Here is a 12,596-nt window from a genome sequence, read left to right on the forward strand (position 1 = left end):
CATCACTTTGGAATTATTGTAAATATAATCAATGTCTCTACAGTTGCTTCTACTCTGTGCTGTGCTGTGCTTAGTCACTCAGTCGTGTCTGACTCTTTGCGACCCTATAGACTGTAGCCCACCAGGCTCCTCTGTCCATGGGGATTCTCCAGGCAAGAATACTGGAGTGGGTAGCCGTTCCCTTCTCCAGGGGATCTTCCCAACCCAGGGATGAAAGCCAGATCTCCCACATTGCAGGCGGATTCTTTACTGTCTGAGCTACCAGGGAAGCTCAAGAACACTGGAGTGGGTAGCCTATCCGTTCTCCAGGGGATCTTCCTGACCCAGGAATTGAACCAGGGTCTCCTGCATTGCAGGTGGATTCTTTACCAGCTGAGCTACCAGGGAAGCCCCTGCTACAATCTACTTAACACTGAACATGCCACAGTTCAATCATGTTGAGGGTGGACGTGGCGGATTGTGAATTTGAAAATTGAAAATTTCATAATTTTGAAATTGTATGAATTTCAAAGGTCTACAGGCAGGAAAAGGGGTATTTATGGCCTAAATTTTGGCGTTGATTAGTCACTAAGTTGTGTCCAACTCGTTGCAACTCCGTGAACTGTAGTCGTCTCCAGGCTCCTCTGCTCTGGGGTCTCCCAGCCAAGAATGCTAGAGTGGGTTGTCATGCCCTCCTCCAGGGGATCTTCCTGAGCCAGGGCAAACCCACGTCTCCTGCTTGGCAGCTGATTTCTTCACCACAGAGCCACCTGGGAAGCCCCATGGCCTAAATAGGATGCTGCCAGAATAATATATTGTGAAAGAAGGTAAAGTATCTACTGTGGTTCCTGTTGGACTGTCTGTGAAGAGGGGAGAAGCTAGGTTTACCTTTTATCCCTCAGGACTTTGGACAGCCAACTTACACACGGTATGTACCAGCCTAAATCAAAAGAGAACCCATTCTAGGTACTGGGAAAAAGTTCAAAGAACATTCCTGATTTACAGTAAGTCAGTGGCATAATATTTAAATTGACGGGAGACTATGGCAAGTGGATGAATACTATTAAGACAATGATTAAACATGTTTGTGTCAGGGTTTAAGAGAAGAAAAAATAATCTAAGGTGAAATTTATACAAGTCTTTATTTACAACTTGTTTAACAACTGTACACTTTTTGCAGCCTTGAAAACATTTTTGTACTTGAATGGGAAAATATAGTTTGACCAAATCTTAACTTTATTCTTCATATACATATACATATATTATATGCATACATATAAACATATACATATAATTAATACCATAACAAGTTGGCAGTCATAAAATTAAAATGAATAAGTGACATCAAAAGGAAATACAATATAAGATTTCAAAAAATTAAAAATCTGTCTTCTGGTGATTTCTTGGACTTCATGTTTTTGTGAGTTTGGTGAAAATTTCTTTCTGAGGCTCTCTAACAAGTCATCTACCTCAGAGAAAACAGTGAGAAAACTCACGAACCTAACAGAGTCAATGACTGGTAAACAGGTGCGACATTGCTCGGATGCATTTTTGTACAAAGTTGCTAAAACTGCACTGATTCATTTGTGAGGTGAAAAATTTAGTCCTACATGGGTTTCCTTTTTGGATTACAATGACTCAGAATGAAATTGTGAAATTACAAATTCAGTAGTCAACCAGAAATAAGAACATACCTAGCAATATCCTTTTTGCAAAGGCTAAACTGCAAGGTGGATAACTACAATGTCAAATGTCAAACTAACAATTCATAGAACAATCAGTAATACTTAAGACATGAGTATAAGGCTATAGAGCTGGGACTGTAACCAATACAACTCCAACTCCAATGTACTAAAGTGTTTTCCAGCTCATCTGAAAAGTTTAAAAAATACTGTAGGAAAAAAAAAAAAAAAAAGCCTCTTTCTATCCCCAAATCTTTGATAGAATTTGTTAATCGAAATAAGGCAAATTATTAAACTATTAGATATGTTTGAATTTTACCATTCATCATGCAACCAAAAATTGGGTGCTATAAATGGTGGGGCAAATTTCAAAACACAAAATTGCAAAACAAGATTAAATCTGGAAATTATTCTTCTGAGCACAAAGCATTATGAATTACATATAATCTGTAAACAGCAAAGTTAGTGACAGCAACGGCATATTAGTGCATCTCAATCTTTAATAACTAAGACTATTAAAAAACAAAAGACTACTATTAAAAAAAATTAAAAGGCCCCAAATCATTGATTGGCATTTGTGTACAGTCACTTCCTGTATTTATACGAGCATGTTCTTTCTTATTTCAAGCATCCTGAAAATTTCCCTTAACTAAGAATATGAGTCTCTGCAGAATATAGTTAATATTCTGCCACCAAAAAATAATAAACTCAAATCATGCCATTTGCTCATCTGTACTTGAATAAGAATTTCTTTACAGCTGTTTGTAATTTGATACTACTGGATCAAGTCTGCAGCTTGATTAAAAAGACTGAAAAGGCAGAGGAAAGTATCTGACTTCCTGACAGTATAGTTTTCACTAAATACCAAGCTGATTCCAAAGAGTTACAATTAGTCTCTTCTATTCACTAAAAAATTCAAAGATGCATTTGTATAGATCTGTTTAGTCATGCTAAGCGCTTTAGTAATAAGCCAAGGCAATGAATAAATCTTAAAAAAATGTTTCATTAACTAAGTCGCTGGAATAAAATCTGCTTCATACATGAAACTTAACTTGATCCATAATCTAAGTAGTTAAGAGCAAGAAACTAGGAAGAAAATCAAAGAAACTATTTAGATCTTGATATGCCTTTAAGGTGATAGATGATCAAATGTGATTTTGGGGGCATAAATGAAAAACTGCTGGCAGATCTCCTTAGATCTATATATATGTAAAAGAAATGGAACAGAGATTGAAAAGTAGCGGAATAGAGGACTATGATGTCTATCAACTTTTACCTGTAAATAAATAAGCATTCATCAGTTTCTGCTGGATAAGTGTTAGAAACTATCATCAATTTTAAAAGACTACCTAAAAAAGGGAAGAACCTGAAGATACTAAGTTATGATTTATGAAGTTATTTAACTATACCACTTAAAAAGTAAAGTGCTAAGAATCTGTTTAAAAAAATATATTGAAAACTAGTTTCAAAGAATGGGGTTTTGATTTTTCAAGGTCTTTACAAAGGGCTGGTATTAATTTTTATAAAAAAAAATACCTTTCTTTAATGATGCCAGAAAAATCTGTAAGTGTATCATAAGTTAACTGAACGTCTTTATTTCATCCTTATTTTCTCTCTGGGCACCAAATGTCAAAAGCGCCTTCTTCGATGATGGACGCGTTCTGGATCTGTGCTGCCTGGTACGGTAACTGCTTTCCACAGGTGGCTTCTGATGAAATGTGGCTGGGGGACTGGGGAACCGGATTCTTAATTTTATTTGAATTTAAATCAGCACATGTGGCTGTGAATTGGCTAGTGGATTGGACAATGCAGGTCTAGTATCTGCTCTTAACTAGATTAGCAAGAAGCCAAAGGATGCTCAAGACATTTAGAAGGTGATTTATCTGTTCAACGTTCTGTCCCCATGTGTGAGTGTGACTGTGTGTTTAATTTTTTTACTCTGGGAGGATAAAAAGTGGCTCTCCTCTCACAGGTTAGAGTCTAGCCTCCTCTATTTGTGCTTCTGTCTTCCAGGTGACCTGCCTACGCCAAGTAAATCAGCAGAACAGAGGGTAACAGGGAAGAAAGCACTGCAGAAACTGTTCACACTCTAAAAGCACTTCTCTCATCTAAACATAAGACAAAACCCTTACGAGCATGTTCTTAACGAGCACATCTCCCTGTTCTTTGGCAGTAATCACTGTGTTAATGTTTATGTAACAACAAATACTTCAGTATGTTTTGACTATGATTTGAATATAAATATATTCAAGTACAAATGAAGAGAGTCCTGACTCCACAAAACATCTCTCAAAAGAAACAGCTGAAAACTTTACCATATTTGAACTTAAGAAAATGGCCAAATTCATAAGGCGTATGTTCTAGTAGAACTAAGACCACTTTTGTAGCATCCTGCCATGGTTGGTACCTGCTTCTTCCCATCACCTCATCCCCAGCGTTTTCCAGATTCTTGGACATCACAGCTCCTGGAATCTGGCTTTCTTTCTTCTGTGTCTAAGTACATGCAATGATGAAGAAACTATGAAAGTGAAGGAGAGTTTGCCAGTCTGTATTTTGGGAGACAGGTAAATGAAAGGTGACAGCATCTTCTGATTAACCAGAAGACTGTTCACTTATTATTAATGCAACTCCAGGAAACAGGAGTTTAAAGTGTGTCTGTATATGAGAGACCTTGGCTTCGTAAGTATTAACTTCATGAGTCTTATTAACATGACATAAAATATAGTTAATGACTCGCAGCCCCAACCCAGCTTCAGATAGCGTTCTAGACTCAGAACTTCAAATCAGACTTTAAACATTTCAGGAAGAGAGCACAGCCCATTTATTTGGGCTGTCTTTTACGGCTTCCTTAGTGAGTCTTCCAAAATAAGGAAAAGAACCCCGGTGGAAAAGATGTACATGGAAAATGCCACAGAAAGGTAGAAGGAAAATACTTATCTAATGTTAGTAAGTAAAGTGCTGTGACTCTTGCAGTAAAGTATAAATAATACATGTGAGTAGAAGTAGTAAATAATATTAAGACATTCAACTCTAATAGTGACATATATAAAACAAACACACTATATATATATTCTACATATATAGAATGTATATACAGTAATCACTGTCCACAGGCTGACAAATTACACCAAGAATAAACACGAGTCCCTTTTATAAGTTTTACAGTATCAATGCTAATCTAATTATTTTCCTTTGTCAGTTCAGAGATCTCTAAAGCAATGACGACCGCTCAGAAGTCTCCCACATGCATTAAAGCCTCAGCATGCTTTGGTGAATTTCTTTTTCTCACTCTGAGCTTGAAACTTACTCATCCTTTTAAGCTCTGAGTTGATATAATTTAGGGTATTTGATAGCCCCATCGTCCTTACATTCCAAGGCTACCTACACACCTTCTCTGATGATTTCATCTTCAGACCCTGAACATCTAGTTCAGAGCCGGGCAGTCATGTTACCAGGTATACAAAGGCTCTCCTTGAATATATACACATAGGAAGTCTACTCTTGCCTTCATTTTAAACAAGATCTTCTGCGGGGCCACTATGTATAATTAAGGCAGACATAAAACTGAGCGTATGGTTTGTAAACCGCACACAGCAGCAGAGCCAGGTTACTTCTAGTGAGTTGGGAGTGAGTTTCAGCCACCGTAGATGTCTCATCTCATCACACCATCCTATCTTCACAGTCTTAAAGATCTATCTTAGATTGAGGAATGGGTTACCAGTTTCAAGATGAAAACTGATGCTTTCCTCTCCACTCACAAACATGTACAGTTAATCTATGCCCAGGGAGTGCCCACTGAAAGGAAGGATGATTAGAAAATAAATTATTTTTGTCTACTCTTTTTTTTTTTTTTTAACAGAATGACCATATAAAGTCAGAAGATTTTATGTAAACTATTACTTTAGTATTACTATTAAGACCAAGTGTAGGTTGAATGGTGTCAGCACTTCCATCTGTCTGGATATTTGTTTGTAATTAGGTCTTTTCTTCTTCCAATAATCGATCTACTCTCTAGGAGTGGATCTGCCTTGGCAGCCTTAGATTACTTTCTCAGAGTTCTATGCTCTTACATGTAGCATACAAACTTATCTCATAGGATATTATTGGAAAACGTTAGAAGGTAGAAAACTATGTGAGAGAGGCATAATTGCTGAAAAAGAATTCTTAGGACACATTGACAGGCTACAATTGCCAGACTCATATACTTGCCATAATTAGGTTCAGGTCTCTTGTTTCTCAAGTAATGTCCCTTCTCTATCATTTTAAGTGCAGTGTGAAGAACCCAAATATATCTCAGGATAACATTAAATATAAATTTTAAAGCTTTTATAAATACATGGGAATTGGGTTGATAAAAGGCTGTTTTAAAACAAATTATTGGTACATATTTCTCAAGAACATAATCAGTGACTGAAAAGAGATGGCGGTCATCACACCTGCCCTTTACTTTATGAAAAAAAGGAGCAAAATTTTGACACTTCCATGATTTAGGGGAATGGGGAGGGGGAGCTGTGTCAGTAGCAGATTATTTTATGTTTTTTAGGCTTCTGAGAAATAAACATTATTTGTTGTACAACTTAAGAACAATAAAATTACCGTGCTTAAATTGGTCACTAAAACATTTCCAAAGTTTTCAACAGAATGAACATACACCAATTATTATTTAAATATGCTTTATAGAAAGTAAAAAAAAGGATGACAGAGAATAGCTTCCCTCATATAAAAAAGTCATGATACAAAATATTCGAATCATTATAGTTACAAAGAATAAGCTCTGAAACTGCTTTTTAAATGTAGTGAAACTGGGCTGTACATTACTAAAATGAGCTGCCATTTTCACAGTTGGAAATAGAGGAAGAGAGATGATCATTATAAAAAGGGGAAAAAAAAAAGGAAAAAGCGTGCTAAAATAATTTTCAAAGATTCTGAGAGCCCCTCTTATTTTGTTCCTACCCTGTGGGGTATCACATAGACATCACTGCTGAGAAATGCACTCTGTAGTTCCACAACCATTTCTAGGCAGAGTCACTTTGTAATTTGAGGATAAAAAGTCAAAACGTGGTCCACAGCTTAATGAACAGACAACAAAACTCATGTTGCTGTTTTGCTCTCAGCTAAAAAAGCAAAACGCCAAGCACTGTCCTCTCCCTTCAGGGCCACAGAAGTTCTCATCTAGGTGGCTCTAAACTAACGGGGTTTACACTATCTGGGTTACTAGTAATTTGTCAGATAAACCTCACGTGTTCCAACTGGGGAAAGTTCTGACACTCCCGGAGTCTGAGATCTGGACCACTGGAGATTCATTGCAGGAAGTTAGGATTAAAGTTCAAAAATTTAGAGTTTTGCTTCAAGACAATTCTTATAGTGAGATAAAGATTTTCAAACAGGGTGTTATCTTTAAAAGATGAATGCTTTTTGGAGAGCAAGAGACTCCAAAAAATATCTTGTATCATTAGATGTGAATAAATAAAACTGCAACTGAGGAGGAAGTGTGAGTAAAAAAATTCATAAATAAAAATGTACCTCTCCTTCAACCTTAAACCCCGCTTCCCTTCACATGGCTTACTGCTGGTCTGTCTGTAACAGCACAGATTCGCATGCCTTTCTGACGCCTGCTGATGGAATGTGGGCGGATGCTTCTGAGTGGAAACCTTTAGCTTACGTTTGTGCAGTTGAGTTGTTACTACACAGACAAAGCGGTTAAGACCTCAACAAAAGCTGACAATATCATCCTTATTATAATGAATCATCTCACTAGCCAGTTTTATCAAACAGAAATAATTCAATCCTGATCAGTGTTTAGAAAACGGAGCCTTGGGACTACCCTGGTGGTCCAGTGGTTAAGACTCTCCTGCTTCCAATGCAGAGGACACAGGTTCGATCCCTGGTTGAGAAACTAAGATCCCACATGCCACGTGGTGTGGCCAAAAAAAAAAAAAAGAAAATGGAGCCTTTATTTTGGGGCTTCTTTTTTTCTTGGTTATTAGGTAATCAGACAAATACTAAAAAGATCTGATGGAGTTTGTATGAGTTCTTGTAAGTACAACTGTATTTTTTATTCTCTTTTAAAGATGTGGTAAATTGTAATATTTGCTGGATTTTTTCCCCCATTACAAACTTGTTAAATACACACTGCAGAATATAAAATTTATGCTTTTGTGGTCTTTAGTTACTAACTTTGTATTTTCTCACCCTGGTTAGAAGGAAAACAGAAAATAATGTTTTTGTTTAGAAGAATTCAGACCTGGGGTGACGCCTCGCCCCACCCTTAATGCAGTAACTCTGTGCTGACTCTGTGGTGCACCAGGACTGGCTCCACTGCCCCAGGGAGCGCAGGCTTCATGGAGCCACTGTGCGTGGGCATCTGTCCAGCACGGCCCAGCTCAGCTCCCGTCTACCTAAGGCGCCCAGCGTCTCACAACTTGCAGAGAGATCGTGCATTGGCACAAACCTCCTAGAGATTAATAATCATCACTGAGAAAAGAGAAATTCATAAAACCCTGCCCAAAAGCTGGGCCAAGGAAATAGGGTTCTCACTGGGACAGTGCAGTTTTATTCGTGCTTTTCAAAAAACATCACAGAATGTTTAGAAATAAAATTTCTGTTATGGAATGAAAGCAATATATTAAAACTTAGGATATTGTAAAGGTGAGTGAAGGTTATGAATGTAAACACCAAAATAATGGGATGCTGGAGAAAAATGGGATGGAAAATTTCCTTCCAGGAGCTTGGCACGTGCCCATGTAGAGAAACAAATCTGGGTAGGTGGCTGGGTAGGAGGCCAGGACGGGGCTAGCACTAGAGAATTAAAATGAAAACTCCTTATCTCATGGGATAGAATCCACGTAAGAAACAGCTCGGGGACTCTGGTTTTAGTCCATCTTATTCTGCAGGTGTTATTTACCAGTAATTTCAATTTTACCAAGGTTAGTGTTCATGCCTTATTTTAAAACAGTTGGATCCATTCTCTAATTTGTGAAATAAGGGGATTGGAAGTGGTGGGGTGGGCGAGGCTGAACCATCTTAATCTTTTATTGTCAAAACATTCTATGGGCTTGGGTCTGCCCAGCCTCCGGAAGCCCCAGGATGCACCTACTCACATGGTTCTATCCTTTACTACTAAGTCCTCCCGCTTTTCTTCTTACCAGGTGGAGGCATTCACACTGAGCTCAGACTTCTGTACTTAATGTAAAATATTAGCTCAATGCATCGAGTCATTCCTGCACACTTTCTAATACCTTTCTTTAGGTATAGTTTCCGAGGACAAATGAAAACACCTAAAATAATTTTAGGTCCATTTTCTTAAAAAAAAAAAAAAAAAGGAAATAAGGATTAAAAATCAGACATCCAAATATAGCTTCTGAAAATTCTTAAGTACATTTAGCTTGATTTAAAGTTACTCATTTATATTTAATATACAAAACTAAATGAAACCTGAACTTCCAAACAGCAAGTACATGAAATACAATCTTCTTAACAGGTAACCTATCTAAAACCAAAACCAAATAAACGATCAACCTAATTTCAGTAAATTTTTGCTTTTAAAAAGTGGGTTGTGGTGCAAGAGAAAGGCTGGAGGAGAATATATTTAATATAATTTGGGGCCAAATATTTAAGCCAATATGGAAAGCGAGCCAGAGACATTTAATGTTTAAATGAATGATATTTTGCATTTACATAGCACCTTATATAGTCAAAGTGCTTCACAATCTCTGTTACTTGACAGCCATTCATCAACGTAAATAAACAGTTTATAATCTGTCAACAAATGTAAGCACTTTGGGGCAACCAAATACCCGAGAGAGAATCTGCCTGGCAGCAAATTCTTAGACTCATCCACAGAATTAAGAAAGAGACCTGTCAGAAACATCACACACAGGAAGTCACTTATTGATCTTAATGACTGATAGTAAGATGTTAAGTATTAGGAATTAGTTAGAAACAGAAGGGTCTATATTAAGGAATAAGTAATACAAATGAGGTGCAAGTCAACAAGGAAATTACCCCGAAGGTAAGGCTACCTGTGACTTGCAAGTATATAAAAAATAAATCATTTAGACATGGAGGGTGGTTGAAATTCAGTGTTATCCCCACTGCTAGAATCTGATCCCCAGTTACTGTGATATTCCAAAACAAAACAAAAAAAAGAATGTACTGCCTGATTTTTTTTCTTCTGTAACTTCTCCCCCAACAGCCTAACCAACACATTCACTTCTGCCAGCAAACAATATAGCAGGAAATAATGAAATTCTATTTATGTTTTAAAAATAGTTTCCAAATCTTCAGACAAATTTAATTTCCTATAAAACAATGTGAAAACTCGTTTTTTTCCCTCTAAATAATTCTCTCAGGTGCCTTGGGTGAGAGCTGATTAGCACCTCTGCCAATGTATTTATGTCTTTGCAAAAAGTGCACTTGCCAACCATTTTATATAGTAAATATGTAAGTTATTTGAAGTGCATTTGGAAAACAATTGAAAACACGGATTAATACATCATAAAAAGATTAATTCCCTTTAAACAAAGACATTCTTAGAAAGCATGGTAACACAGAGGCACGATAGAGAATATAAATTGTATCTCAATTATTGGCAGAAAATCTAATTCATTACAAAGCCTACACTGTTGGGGAAAGGACATTTTCATACAAAGAAAAGTACTGCACTAATATACAACACGTTTAACTGGGCATTTAAAAAGGTTTTGGCACATTAAAAGGAACTGACAGGACTACAGAATAAAGGACTGAGAAACGAAAGCATTACAGATACAGAAAAGAGAAAGTCCTCAAATGAGACACAACTGAAGGGTAACATAAAATGGAGACGAAATACAAGCTGGCTGAACTTCCTGAAACGCCGTGCCATGTAACAGAAGTGTGTGTTGAACGCGGGTGTTTCTACCCCAGCGGCGGGACTTGTCTACCTTGCGGTGGCTGGCTGGACGTGGCCCGGGTAAGACCGCCGCGTGCTGGTGGCCTGCCTCTGCCTCGCCAGGAACGACTGCCCCGACCCTGTGCTCGCAAGCCTGTCTTCAGCCGCCTTTTTGTGCAGAGTCATCCCCTACATCACAGGCAAGAGAAGTCATCAGAAACCAGGGAACGCACTTTCACAGGGGAAAACGATCATGCAGAATTTGTTACATGGGGTCAAAAGGCAAGATTTAATCTGTAATTCTCTTCATTACAGATTAAGGTCTTAGAGACATCCTAGTTCCAACAATTGGGTACAAATCCTCCTGTGGAGAAATGAAGGCTGAATTTTCTGAATTTACAATAATCCAGATGGTAGATAACAAGAGATGGATCTTTGGAATTATATCACCCACATGAAATCATACACACTTCCCTTTCAGATCAGATGTATAAAGTGATTTTCCAAGGCAGAAAAAGGGCAGTTGATTGGTAGCGGCTGATTCACGTGGGGGTACGGAAATCACAGGGTTCAGGCAGAACAGAAGACCACACAGCAGTTGTCCTTTCTGAAGGCGGAGAATCACACCAGGTGTAATACATACCACCGCGCTGCTTTTCTTCCCAGGCAGACTTGTGTTCTCAAGTTAAGGGAAGCTCCTGATGGCCCCCAACAGAGGGCCCACTGCACGCAGGGGTCTTTCCTGAGGACTGGAGAGGAGCCCACCCGCCGGGTCCAGGACCTCCAAACAGGAGGGAGGCAGGCTGCAGCCCTCTCTAAACTGAGAGGAGTCAACAGTGAGCACTCGGAGCAGATGGGGAAAGACGGCCTCAGTGCTCATTGAATGAGCTGGAGACAACCCTGGCCAGAGAAACGGGAGGAGCTGAGGGCGGCCAGCTCCTTTCGCCAGTGACTGCAGACAAGACGATGGGAGCAAGTGGACGCTGGCGACAAGGAGGCAGAAGGACGAGGGCCAGGAGGAGAGGCAGAAAGACGCCCAGAGAAGCTGGGCAACCAGCACAGAAGACGAGATACACCTCCCATCACTGGTCAGCTCCACAGAAACAGGGGTCAGGGCTCAGCGTTTTAGGTAGGCCGAAGGACACAACATCCTCAATTTTCCCAATGAGAAAATCCAGGATGTGCTTTTCACTCAGTTTGAAACTAAACCATTTAAGGATCTGAGGACAATGGACAAATATCTACTGGTAATATTTAACCTACTGATTTGCCTACATATATTAACAATTATATTTTATTAAAATATACCTTTTTTTAAAAAACTTTCATAATCCAAACAACATATTCAACTTGTTGACACAATGTTTAAGATCTCAGGATCCATCACAAGGCCATTCTCTGAGATACTTAATACCTTTCACCAGGTACTAAGCTACTCATCACCTTCACTTCCATTTCAGTTGTCTGAAATGCAGAACTTTCTGAATGTATATATGAAGTTTTTGTTGTTGTTCCTTTAATCACTTAGTTATATCTGACTCTTTGTGACTCCATGGACTGTAGCCCACCAGGCTCCTCTGTCCATGGAATTCTCTAGGTAAGAATACTGGAGTGGGCTGCCATTTCCTTCTCCAGGGGATCTTATCGGCCCAGGGATTGAACCCACATCTCCTGCACTGGCAGGTGGATTCTTTACCACTGAGCCACCAGGGAAGCCCTATGAAGCTTTTCCAGCTATCTTATCTGAACATAACTTGTGAGATCCTACTGGGAGATATTCCTTCATTCTCTGTGGAGTTGAAAACTATCAATAGGATTCTTCTTTAATACCATATCACGGAGTAAATCAGTTTGGTTCCATAATATGTGAAGTCATAAAAATCAATCAGCTCTATGAAATTACTAGTAAGGACTGAGGGATCGAGCTCCAAGGCTGCTGCTAACTAACCCTGACGGAGGACAGAGAGGAAACAGCACGGGTGGAATCAGCACCAGTTCCCAGAGACCTCCCCTAAATATAGTTTTTTCTTTTTTCTTTTTTACATTTTATTTTTAATTAATCT

General features: G+C 38.6%; 1 protein-coding gene across 6 annotated transcripts in view; it reads right to left on the reverse strand.

Moving 5' to 3' along the window:
* The window catches only part of HOOK3 (hook microtubule tethering protein 3), a 101,264-nt gene that overhangs the window by 12,385 nt on the left and 76,283 nt on the right, over window positions 1-12,596 (reverse strand). For 3 of the 6 annotated variants that reach the window (XM_044927385.2, XM_044927412.2, XM_044927497.2), the window contains 2 exons: window positions 10,586-10,722; window positions 1,103-4,179 (listed from right to left, as the gene is read on the reverse strand). The exons of 1 other annotated variant lie outside the window; for it this stretch is intronic. In XM_044927385.2, the coding sequence (XP_044783320.1) occupies window positions 4,155-4,179; window positions 10,586-10,722 (162 nt within the window). In that variant the 3' untranslated portion in view covers window positions 1,103-4,154. 2 more of the 6 variants (XM_025276369.3, XM_025276409.3) reach the window with 2 other exon arrangements.

The sequence above is a fragment of the Bubalus bubalis genome, chromosome 1 (assembly GCF_019923935.1).
Source record: "Bubalus bubalis isolate 160015118507 breed Murrah chromosome 1, NDDB_SH_1, whole genome shotgun sequence".
Taxonomy (NCBI): Eukaryota; Metazoa; Chordata; class Mammalia; order Artiodactyla; family Bovidae; genus Bubalus; species Bubalus bubalis.